The sequence below is a fragment of the Aotus nancymaae genome, unplaced genomic scaffold (assembly GCF_030222135.1).
Source record: "Aotus nancymaae isolate 86718 unplaced genomic scaffold, 86718_ANA_hifiasm-v0.15.2.pri h1tg000002l, whole genome shotgun sequence".
NCBI classification, from domain to species: Eukaryota; Metazoa; Chordata; class Mammalia; order Primates; family Aotidae; genus Aotus; species Aotus nancymaae.
The window spans coordinates 2,179,124-2,191,514 of record NW_026988413.1 but is presented as its reverse complement, the minus strand read 5'-3'; the positions used below and the strand labels follow the sequence as shown (position 1 = coordinate 2,191,514).

The window sequence follows — 12,391 nt, the reverse complement described above, 5'->3', positions numbered from 1 at the left end:
AGAAAAGAATGAATAAGACCTAGTATTTGATAGCACAGCAGGGTGACTATAGTCAGTAATAATTTAATTGTGCATTTAAAAATAACTAAGTCTAATTGGATTGTAACACAAAGAATAAATACTGGAGGGGATGGGTGCCCCATTCTCCATGAAGTGATTATTACGAGTTGCTTGTATCAAAACATCTCATGTACCCCACACATGTATACACCTACTATGTACCCACAAAAATTAAAATTTAAAGAAGAGGCTAGGCGCGGTGGCTCACGCCTGTAATCCCAGCACTTTGGGAGGCCGAGGTGGGTGGATCACAAGATCAGGAGTTCAAGACTAGCCTGGCCAACATGGGGAAATCAAGTCTCTACTAAAGAAATACAAAAATTAGCGGGGCACGGTGGCGTGTGCCTATAGTCCCAGCTACTCCGTAGGCTGAGGCAGGAGAATTGCTTGAACACGGCAGGTGGAGGTTGCAGTGAGCCAAGATCGTGCCACTGCACTCCAGCCTGGGCGACAGAGCAAGACTCTGTTTCAAAAAATAAGTAAATAAGTAAATAAATAAAGAAAAGATAATGATAATATGTAGTAAAGTTATTTGGACCCCCCAGTTTGCATTTCCTTTACGGATTTATCTATTATTAAAGAAACGCTGCAAGTCTCCTGTTACAGGGATGCCCCCTGCTCTGAAGAGCTGGAACCCTCGGCCTCCTGAGGGTGCGGCGCTGCCTGAAGCAGAGACATTGACAGACGCAGTTCGCAGGAGCCAGCTAAGCCTGAGGCTTAACGGGCCGGAGCCTCCTCTCCGGTGCCTGGCCTGTCCGAGCTTTCTAGAAAAGACTGGGCGCTGTCATGCCCCTCACAACTTCCCCTGCCTGGGAATTGATCCTTACCCTTTTTTAATCTTATTTTCTGTTTTTCCCTTTTCTTTCTTTTTTTAATATCACCATAGAGAGGAAATTTTTTGCTTGGCAGAAAGGATGCTAAGCCGGAAGGTGAGCTGCAATGTTAACAAAACGCAAATACAAAACTACAGGCTTTGAAATAAAAACGGGTTGTTTCTTCCACCTTCTCTGGGTAATAAAATATCTGAAAAAAAAAAAAAAAAAAAAGGGTTCACTTCTAGCATGAGGCACAGGCACCAGTTCCAGGATGCCAGGGTCCCTGTTCTTTCGCGTCCGGCGTCCACTTCAACAGCTTCTTCCCGACCTGGACACCCTCAGGGCGGCTTCGGGGGTGACACGCCCGGGGCTGAGACCCTGGGTCATCGCGTCCTGAGCCCACCCAGCAAACCCCAAGCCCAGCCCAGCGCGGCGCCCCCGACCGGGTCCCGGGCTGGAGAGGCCCCGCCCGCGGCCCGCGGCCTGACCCCGGCCCGCCCCGGCCCGCGGGCGATAAGGCCGCGCCTTTGTTCCTGCCCCCAGCTGGGTAAACCGCGCCCCGCCTCGCTGGCCGCCTCGGGGGCACCTTTGTCCGGCCCGGGGCGAGCATTGTCCGCGCGGTGTGTACACGGGGAGGGGCGCCAGGTGCGCGGGCGGAATGCAGGGTCGGCACGGGGCCGGGGGGCGGGCCCGGAGCTGGGGGGTCCCCAGGAATCCTCGGCCGGGCCGCCTGCTCCCGAGGGTCCCCTGCGGCCGCGGGTGGGGGAGTCCGGGGGGCGGAGCGGGGGGCTCGGGCCGGAAGACCCTGCGCGGGACAAACCCGCGGCTGCCGCGCGTTCCCGTCGCGTCCAGCTTGAGACACACCTGGCGCGTCGTAAAGTGATTTACGAAGTGAAAGTGTGAAACCAGGCCACCAGCTGGAGGCCCGGCCGGCTTTAGGAGTTTTATTAGGTGCCCTATTATGGAAAATAAACTTTAATCCCACCATAAAAACCAAATCTGAAAAACATATTTGCCCTTGCTGTCCGGAACGCCGCGGCATTCCTGGTGGAGGTCACACCTCCGACGGGATTAGTTTTATGGAGGGAGACGGAGCTCCACAGGACTTCGATACCGGGGGGTTGGGGGCTGCCCCGCGCGGATCTCAGCTTCTCTCCGCGCCGCACTCCCCGCCCCGGGACGCTCCCGCCCGGCAGCCCCCTGCAAGCCTGGGGCGCAGTCAGCGCTGCCCCGCACAGGGGCGGGGTTGGGGGGAGGCCACAGGTCAGGTAACCCAGAAACCTGAGAGGAGCTGAGAAACCAGCCCGGACGCCCCTCCCGAGCAGCTTCGCAAGGAGGGGCTGGGGTCAGAGGGGAGGAGAGGGAGGACGGCAGATGAGAAGAAAAAAACAACAATTATTTTTACAATCATTGTTACCGTTCACGTGTTAGTACCCGAGGGTTAGCTATGTGTATTATGCTAGAACTTTCTCATCTTCCCAAACTGAAACTCCGGCCCCAGGAAACATTGACTCCCCAGTACCCGCTCCAAGCCCTAGCAGCCACCATTCTGTTTTCTAAGAGCTTGGCTCATCTAAACTGGCATTGCAGACGATCTTGCAGTATTTGTCTTTTTTGTTTATTTGCCTGCTTATTTATTACTACTATTTTGTAGAGCTAGGGTCTCACAGTGTGGCCCAGGCTGGAGTGCGGTGGTGCCATCATGGCTCACTGCATCCTGGAACTCCGGGCCCAAGCCATCCTTCAGCAGTAGCTGGGACTGCAGGAGGGCACCCCCAAGGAGGGTCAGTATTTGTCTTTTGTGATTGGGTATCTCACCCAGCGTAAAGTCCTCAGAGTTCATGGTTGTTGTAGAAAGTGACAGGATTTCCTTCCTTTTAAAGCCTGAACAGCACCCCACCGTCTGTGTGCGCCACATTTTCCTCACCCATTCCTCTGCTGATGGACGTAGGCTGCGCCCACCTCTTGGCAATTGTGAATAGTGCTGCAATGAATTCGGGTGTGCAAATGTCTGAGTTGTTTTTTTTTTTTTCCAATTCTTTTGGATATATACCCAGAACTGAGACTGCTGGATCAGATGGTGATTTGATTTTTAATTTTTTGAGGAAACTTTTTGAGGAATTTTTGAGGAAATTCTGTGTTATTTTACATAATGGCCACACCATGTTACATTCCCACAACAGCTTCAATTTCCCACATCCTTGTTTTATATTGGCCATCTTAACACGTGTGAGGTGACATCTTGTGGCTTTGATTTGCATTTCCCTGAGGCTAGCGGTGTTGAGAGCTTTTCATATGGTTGTTGCCATTAGTTTGGTTTTGTTGAGAGTGGTGAGAATTACCTACTCTGGATATTAACCCATTACCAGATTCGTTTTGCAGATGGCATCTGCCATTCCCAGGCTGCCTTTGACTCTGGTTGATTGTCCTTTGTGGCGCGGACGTTTTTCAGTTTGACGTGGTCCCAGTTGTCTATTTTTGCTTTGGTTGCCTTGTGTTCGGGGTCCGAGAAGGAAAGTCCCCCGGATGGGGGAAGGGACAGGTCCACCTCCTCTCCCTTCGAGCTGTTTCTTTACTCCTTGACACCAGGCCTTAGCCTGGGTCTCCAGGCTGCCTCTCACCCGGCAGCCTGAGCTCCAGGAGGGGCTGGAAAGGAGCCCCCCGGTCGCCCTCTGGCGGGCGCGTGTCAACTGTTTTCTCCCGGCACTAAAAGCCTTCATCCACACGCTTTTGCACGCCCAGCAGAACTCGCCCACGGCCGGGCGCCTTTTTCTAAGAACGGAGGAGAACCCACACTGGAGCAAAGAAAACGGTGGGCGAGAGGTGGGGCCTCGGTGGGGCAGGGAGGCCAGGCTGGGGTTCCAAAGGACAGAGTCAGCTTTGGGTGGGGGCCCTCCGTGGGGACGCAGCGCCCTGGGTCGCAGGGACGGCCGCCGCGGGGGTCTCCCCCGCCTACCTTCGCTTCCGTTGCAGGCGGTGAACTCCGCAGGCCTCCGGGACAGCCAGAGGACATCAGAAAAGTCCTGCGGCGGAGGCCTGGGCCTGTCTGAAAACACCAAACACCGCCTCAGCTCCCTCTGGGCTCCCCCTGCGGAGACCTTGCTCCAGGTCCAGAGAACCCGATTCCTGGGGGCCGCAAAGACCTTCTCCCCCTTGCGCGGGGTCAGCTGGAGGCTCGGGTGCGGTTGGAGGGTGGGGCCCCGAGGGGAACCCCGCTACAGGCCGAGCCGAGTCAGCGACCTCGAGCGCAGCGTCTAGGGGTGAGGGGCGCGCCCGCGAGACGGGCAGAGCCGGGCCTCCCGACCGTTCATTAGGCAGAATGAATTGTGCACCGTGCCCGGAGTGGATGAGGACGAGCCAGTGATTATATTTAAATTTGCTATAATTGATTTGGGGAAGAGCTACTGTGACAAGAACGAATTGATCATTAAATTTATTAACGAGATAAATTCCGCCGCGATTGAGCGGCCTGCAGGCGCAGGGGCCGGCGCAGGTCCCGGGCCTGGCTCTGCTGGAGGACGGGGGAGGGGCGGCCCTGTTAACAGCATCTTCCGTCAGTGTCACTTTTCCCCGCATCCCAGAGGAAGCGCCTGCACCCTGAGGGTAGACGGACAGACCCTCTGCGGAGGCCTGGGGCGCCTCAGCTCCGGGCGTGAGGCCCCTTTCCAGGCCGAGCCCCCCCTTCCCTGTCTGCCCACTGCGGGTGGGGGCGCTGAGACTGGGCCAGCTGAGCCCAAGGGGAACATAATCTCCAGATGTGAAGCCAGCCGGGGAGAGATTGCTACAGGCTGAACCTCACCAATGTGTTAGAAATTAAAAAGAAATGTACAGATTGCAGATATTTTAAAAACCAAAAAAAAAAAAAAATCTGTCTTCCCCTTGCCCCCCTCTTCTCTGGTTTTCCCACTCTCTTTCTCTGGGCACTCTTCCTCCTCCACCAGTGGCAAACCCTCTCCCAGTTCCCTCAAAGCACCTTTGGACCCCAGGCGGCGGAGCCCGGCCCCTGCGCCAGCGCCCAGCAGCTGCTTCTGCCAGGACTCCCAGCAGCCGCGCCCCGGCCTTGATTGAGGTTGATTTTATGGAAGGGGCCCGGGGTGATAATGAGTTGCCAGAGAGGATATTAATCTCCCCGCGCCCTGAGGCAGAGGAGTGGCCGCGCTTGCCCCGCGGTAATCACCCAAATGAAACACCAGGCCCTTCTGAACTCGGTTTATCAGCTGGGAGCGGGGAGGGAAGGAGGGAGAAGGGCACTCGCAGGTGCTGCTGAGAAAGTGACAAACGGAAGGAAGGAGGAAGGCCCGGGAGAAAGGAGGGGAGCAGTGTCCGCGGCCGCCCGTCTCCTCCAAGCCTGGAGAGGCCACTGGGTCGGCGATGGGGGAAGGGGGACGGGGGGCGCGCCGGGCTGGGTGGCCGCGGGCCTGCGGTCCCGGGCAGGCGAGAGCGAGAGCTGAGCCCGCATGTGCGCAGCACATGGCGCCGGCGCTGGCCGCGGTGATTGATGGCGCGCGCTGCAGAGGCTGATTAACCCGGAGCCGCAGCAGCAGCGGTGCGGAGCGCTCCTGCATCCCGCTGCTGTCCTCGCGGACGACGTTTGCACAGGGCCAAGAAGACCGAGCCTGGCCAGCCAAGGAAGCTTCTGCCAACAGAGAGGGCCGGGGTCGAGGAGGACAGAAGCACTGCGCAATTCGGTGCCTTCCGGGAAATGTGCCTAAGCAGCGCCTGAGGTCTCACGGACCCCACATGCTACTAACGCCTAATCGTTTGAAGCTTATTTTCTGAAACGCCCCAATAGCGTATTTCCACTTCTGGAGCGCCATCGAAACAAGAGCCCGCGAGGAAATAGGAAAATAAATAGAGTCCCCAGCTCCGCTTCTGAGGGGCACACGTACCGGGACAGGCGTGGGTCAGGCAGCCGGGCACGCGCTGACACCTGGCCACAGGTATTTTTGCCAGCACTTCACATTGCGGCCACTCAGCAGCAGGCGCGGAGGTGGTCCTGACACCCACTTGAGACCACGATTTTCACCCTTGGCTGCCAACCGCAGAGTAGACACCCTCCCCATCATTTCTACGAACAAACGGTAAAGCTGCAGGCATAACCCCCAAAACGCGTGCACGCTGATCCAGTACAAAAGCAATTTATTTTACATTTCATCATGGGTGATGGGAGAAGCTAAATAATAATTTAGCATGCATACGTAGACGTTTCTTTTTATATATAAATACAATATATAAAAATAAAGACAGTACAGTTTTGAGATTTTCAGCAGTTTGAACGCTTGTGACATAAACCCCCGGACCCCAGAGATGTAAGCATAAACCCTTTTTCTTTTCCCAATACTCTGCAGAACGGCGGCTCCAGAGGAGGTTTCAAGTTTCAGAAGTCAGGTAACACTGTGGGTTTCCGCCTTCTCGCACTCGGGAAGAGGGGAGACGGGAGGTTCCCCTTGGGTGGGGGGTCGGTTCTTCTCACAGGCACCTCGTACCTCCCCCAACACCAACCAAAATTAAAAGAACCAGAGTTCAAGTTTCAGCCCCCGGGTCTCCCTCTCGCTGTTTCTTGAAGAGAAGGCGAGGCGCCCTGGCTTAAAAGCGAAGCGCCCAGGACTGGAGGCCGAGGCCGATCCCTCCAGCCCGGCCTAGGCTAGGGGTTCACCAGGCGGCGGCCGAGCCTGCTCTCCGGGCCGTGCTGGGCCGAGTGGGTGCGGGCGCCGGGGCCTCCGGGAGAAGCTGCCGGCCTGGGTGCTCCGAGCGCGCCGCACCTGCTGGGCCGCCGGACTCCTACTGGGGCGCGGGCTGGTGGCTGGGCCGCGGGGGCGGCGAGTCGTCCTCGGAGGAGCAGTCGGAGGAGGCGGCGTGGGCGCTGGCGCCGTTGCTGTAGGGGAAATGGTCCTCGTCGTCCTCGTCCTCGTCCTCCTCGGGGTCACTGTCCCTCAAGTCCCGCAGGCGGCGTCCGCTGCCCTTGTCCCCGGGCGCGGGCGGCCCCAGCAGCTCGTCGGCGCCCGGCTCCTCCGCGCCGCCCTTCCCCGAGCCCCCGCCGCCGCCCTTCTGTTTCTCCGCTTCCTGCGCCGCCTGCTCTTTGGCCTTTTTGCTGCGTTTCCATTTCATCCGCCGGTTCTGGAACCAGATCTTCACCTGTGGGCACAAGCGGGCGTGAGAAACCAGCCCCCGCCATTCAAGCCTTCCTAGTCCCCCCGCCGCGAGCGCCTGGGCCGCAGCGGGTCGGCCCTGGAATGGCCTCTGGGTAAGACGACTTAGAAGCGGAATGGGGAAGGGGCTCGTGGCTTCCTCCTCCCCCTACCACCTCCCACTCAGCAGCAAACCCCAGAGCTGGGCTGGGGCTCCGAGGGAACTAGGACTGTGTCCCTAGCGCCCCAGGCCGGGGACTTTTCTCCCCGCACCCTCCCTCTACCGAGGAAGGGTCATGGCACGGGGCCAGGCCGTGGTAGAACTCAGGATGTTCCCTCCTCTCTTTCTAGAACAAGGGGATCACCTTCTTCAGAAAAAAGGAGGGGTCCTTAAGTGCAGATTCTTGGGCCCCACCCGAAGCTACTGAATCGGCGCTCTGGGCTCCTTAGATGAACCCGTGCGCCCGCCTGCCGTCTGAACCGTCAGGTCGCAGCGCCAGATGCCCAAGACCGCCCGTGGGTCACGAGTGCAGAGGTGACAGTGTCCACTGGGAGGCCTGGATGCGTTGGGGTGGGGCGGGCGCGCACCTGGGTCTCCGTGAGCATGAGCGAGGTGGCCACCTCGAAGCGCTTGGGCCTGGACAGGTACTTGTTGAGCTTGAACTGGTGCTCCAGCTCCAGCAGCTGCTGGCTGGTGAAGGCGGTGCGCGGCCGGCGGCACTTCCCCAGGAGATTCGACTGCGCCTGGGCTGGGGACCAAAGGGCAGTGAGGCCCAGAGCCGGCCCGGTCCTCGCCCCCGACCCTCCCGTGGGTGCTGCTACCACTACCGCAAGGCCCCAGCGTGGAAGTTTCCCGGCACTGCAGAGGGTGAGGCTGTTCCCTCCTCATCAGTGCCCCCTCTCCAAGGAATAGGGACTCAGGACCCAGACGACCAAGTGCAAATGGGTGGTTTGGGCTTAAAGGGACCAATTTTCTTTTCTGGTCTGGGAGACGTCTGAGTGTCCCTGTTAAGCACGGTCCGTCGCTGGAGGCACCTCTCCACAGGAGCCGGCATTGGTATGAGAGGATTGATCCAGAGGCAAGAGGAGAAGTGAGGTCGGTTGAGGGCCAAGATGGAGGTTCCAGGAAGCCCAAGAGTTCGAGGCTGCAGCGAGCTAGGACTGCACCGCTGCACTGTACCCTGGGCAACATGGCAAGACCCCATCTCTCAATAAATAAAAATAATAACAACAAAATAAAGGAGCAGTGAGTGGTAGAACCAGATCTCTCCCCCTGTCCTCCCCGCACCTTCCTAGAGGTTCAGGCTCAGAGCCAGACAGGTCTGGGAAGAGCTGCTGCTGCTGTGGCAGGCCTGCCTCCTGCCTCCTTAAGACAGAAAAGGAGGTGGAGGAGAAGAGGAAGGAAGGGAGGGAGGGAGGGAGGACGGAAGGAAGAAAGGAATGAGAGAGAGAGGAAAGGAAGGGAGGGAGGACAGAACAGGGCCAAACCCAGGGTCCAAGTCTGTGTATTCATCAGGGAGCCTCCAACCTTTCAAACCTTTTTCTTGACAAACCCCCTCCAGGAGTGGGTGGGGGTGGGAGGGGGGAGGGCAAGTCCTGGGGAGACTGGAAGCCTTTTCAGGACAATTCTCATTACGCAAATTACAGGCAGAGGCGCAGGCAGGATCCGGTTCTCTGTGTGTTCGAGGAGGCCTGCCCGGCTTTATTTACATAATTTCGCACGGTTACATCACAGAGAATTTTATGACCTCAAAACGAGACTTCCCTTGATTTCCCAGGAGCCTGACAAGTGTTAGACAATAAAAGAAAGAAAGAAAAGGGAAGAAAGGAGGCCAGCCCCAGGCCTGATGAGCTCAGGTCCCCCGGGATGGGCAATTTGCTTTAGAGGATGGCCCACGCCCCCTGCTTTAGTCAAACGAGGCCCCGCATTCCCAACTTGACAATACATTAGAACTTTAATTAAAACACTGGCTCCGGAGGGACCATTTGGGAAATACCATCCAACGGGCAAAGATAATTAAAGAAACCAAACAGGTTTCCCGTGACCAGCGAGGAGGGCTTCTCAGAACACATGCGGCTGTCCTTGGCGAGGTTATGCCTACCCTTTTGGATTGCCGGTGCAGATACTTCTCCTGAACTTAAAGCCAGCTGTGTTTGAAATTTGGCCAACTCTAGGTCAACATTCGAAATCAGAAATGGCAAGGTGTGTTGGGAAAGGTGTCTCACTTCAATAAATTTTTTGAGTGACCTTGGGCTACAAGCTCCAGAAAGTGCAGATTGGGGGTGGCCAGGGAGCCCAAGGCCCTAGGAGGCCTAGGACCACTGCCCCCTGGGCTGGCCAGCCCACTCAGTGGGCAACTTCCCGTCCCTGGCTCTAGGAAATGCAGGTTATAGTGGTGGCTTTCTATCAGAAGGGTTGGGCCCTGGGTCGGCAGCCAGGCCGTGGAGGGTGCTCTGAGTTTTAAGCCCAGGCTGGCGGGAGATCCGCAGTCATAGAAGTGTCTGAGGTGAGAGGCAGCTTTCCCTCTTCCAACCGGAGTCAGTGGGGCTGACTCTCCCAGGGAGGGATGGGTGGCCAGTGGGGCCTTCTTGGAGCTGAGCTGGGAAAGCCTGGGGCAGCTGCGGGCAACAGCGAGCTGCAGGGATTTTCTCACCCCCTTGTGACTTCTCCAGCCTCTGGGGTCCTAGATTTTCTCTGTTTAGTCACAATCACGGCTTCCAGCAAAGGAATCTGAATTCTGGAGTGTTTATTTCTGTTTTCTTTTTTGCTTTTCCCCTGCTCTGCCTGCATCTCCCCAGTCTAAACAAACCCACTCAGACAGAAACAATGGGGTCTCTTTGTTTGGGTGTTGGGCGGCTGAAAGCGTGGAGAGGTATACATCTTCTGCTCCAGCCGACTCAAAAGTAGCTGACCTCGATGGGGCGAGCGGGGAGAGCCAGAGCCCCCGAGCCCCAGCCCGGAGAGTCTGCGTGTGCCAGGAAAGCCTGAGGGTCCCAGACCTCTCACGAGGAGTCCCGCCCGGATGGACAGGAAGCTGCCTGAAGCCCAGCGGCTCTGGGGTGGTGGGAACCGGGGCTCCCTCAGCCCCACTTTGGAGAGGTATTTGCTACCTTGCTGGGCGCCCGGGATTCCAGGCCAAGCATTCACTGTTTAGAGTCCCCGTATCGCTGGTTCAAGCCAGGCCATCTGCTTCGGCCATGCACCCCCGGTCCAACGCCCTTCCAGAGGAGGGCAGCGCCCTGGTAAGAGCCGGGGGATTCCCTGGGCCCTGGCCTTGCCGCCCCGGGTCTCCGAAGCCCATTTCTCTTGTTTGCTGCTTCTGAAGCACTCCCTCTCCCTGGACGGGCCGCGGGTCTCTCTAGCGCCCAGAATAGGGGACCCGGCCCAAGTTCCCTTCCCCGGTGATAAGCCCTGACTCCCATTCCCAGGCCTGCCTAATTCGGGGCGCTCTCCGGCTCGCCTTCCCCGCGACTTCCTTCTCCTGCAGCCTGCGGGTTAATCATTAGATCTCAGTCTCACACCTCCAACTGCCCCTTCCCGTTAAGAGAGGAAGAGAAGGCAAGGCCTGCGCATAGCCATTTTAACAATTCGCTGCCCGTCTCATGCCTGGGGGTCTGGGCGAGTCCTCGCAGAACCCAGGCGGCTTCGCAGCGCTTCCCCGGCTCGCTGGGAGCCGAGCACAGAGAGGCGCAGGCTGTGCCGGGTGGAGGATGCGCGAGGCCCTCCCGCCGCGGGCCTGGGGGCCGCAGGGTACTCACAGTTGAAGTCGGGCATCTTGGGCAGGATCATGCCCGCGGTGGACGCGCGCAGCCACTGGTCCAGCTGGAAGGTGCCGGCGCCCAGCTTGATTGGGTCTCCGGGGTGCGCCGGGTGCCCGCCCTGCACCTGCGGGTAGGAGTAGGACAGCGCCGGGTGCTGGCCCGCCAGCGCAGCCGCCGCCGCGGAGTAGCCGTAGACCGGGTGGCCGTAGAGCGCCGCCTGCGCCGGGAGGCCCGCGCCGCCCTGCGCGCCCCCTGGGTGCAGCCCCAGCGCCAGGCCCCCTGCGGCGGCGGCGGCGGCGGCGGCAGCGGCGGCGGCGGCGGCCGCTGCGCCCGGGTGCGCGTGGTGGTGGGGCCCCCCGTGCCCGCCACCCGTGCCGCCGCCGCCGCCGCCCGCACCCAGGAAGCCCGGTTTGGGTAGCAGCGCGCAGTGCGCGGCCAGCAGGCGCGGCGGCGACGGGCTTTCGGCGCGCAGGCGGTCGGCGGGCGCCGCGGGCGGCTCCGAGGACGCGGGGCTGCAGCTGCCGCTCGTGCCGCCGCTTGCCCCGCCACCGCCGCCTCCGGTGCCAGATGCGGCGGCGGCGAGCGACGTGACCAAGGCCAGCGGCGCGCTCTGCGCAGAGGCGGCTCGCGGGGGGTCCACCGCCAGCAGGGCGTCGATGCGGAAATTTTTGGATTTTTCCATCGGCTCGTTTGGGGCTGGCGCTGGGGCCCGGTGGTGGGCGACGCGGCGGTGTGCAGGCTCGCGGAGTCAGTGCGCGCCGTGCAAGCCCGCGGGTTCGGTGTTGTGGTGGTTATTTGCCAATAATCAAAGTCGCCGCCGGAAACTCATCCGAGGGTGACCATGGTCCGGGCGCCTCCTCCGTGCGGGCCCCGCCCCGGGCCGCGCTCGCACAAACTCCCACGCGAGTGCGTCCCCGCGCCCGGGCCGGGAAGCCCGGCTCTCTGCGCTCCAGCCCTCAGGCGACCGCGCTGAGGCCGCTGGCGCCGAACTGGGGACCCGCGCCCCTCCGCGCACTTGAAGCTGAGCGCGGCCTCCGATTGGCGCGCGCGGAGGGGGCCCGGGGAGGGCCGCCGGCTCCGCCATTGGCCGAGGGGCGCACCTGTCACCGTCCCGGCCGCCCGCCGCCCCGCCCCCGCGCCGCGGGGTCCTAAGCAGCCCAGGGTGTTTAGCAGCGCTGGCGGGCTGGGACACCGCTGGGGGGTGGATGCTCCAAGGTGCAACCTGGGGCCTCTGCCCGCCCTCCCGTGGGTGCGGAGCCGGGCGGCGGGCACTGGCAACCCTCGGACCCCTGAAGAGCCCCGCGGCGGCCCGAGACCGGCTCCCGAGACTCCTTGCCCCCTCCGGGCTTGGTCCCTGGAGCCAGCTGGGCGCGTCCTCTCCGGCCTCCTCGCCGGCCCTTGCGTTGGTCCACCTCTGCCTCGTGGAGCGCGGTCGTTCTACGCTCCGCAGCGCCCAGGCTGCGCGCTGACCTGGCCGCTCTGCGAGGTGACGGCAGCGCACTGAAGACCTTTGTATTTCCCAAGCCCTTCCATCTCCCGGTCTCCAGGGCGCAGCAGGGGAGGGTTGTGTCCCTGTGGCCAAAGCTGTGCTGGTCGAACCTTATCTGCCCTGGGAATGCCCCACAT

The 12,391-nt window shown here is 60.2% G+C and overlaps 1 protein-coding gene across 1 annotated transcript; it reads right to left on the bottom strand.

The window, feature by feature from the left end:
* Positions 1-5,997: 5,997 nt before the first annotated feature.
* Positions 5,998-11,752, bottom strand: MNX1 (motor neuron and pancreas homeobox 1). The gene is made up of 3 exons (XM_021666262.2): positions 10,763-11,752; positions 7,592-7,752; positions 5,998-7,010 (listed from the first exon to the last, which is right to left on the bottom strand). Exons 1-3 carry the CDS (start codon positions 11,445-11,447, stop codon positions 6,657-6,659), a joined length of 1,200 nt encoding a protein of 399 aa, XP_021521937.2. The 5' UTR covers positions 11,448-11,752; the 3' UTR covers positions 5,998-6,656.
* Between the last annotated feature and the right edge of the window lie 639 nt (positions 11,753-12,391).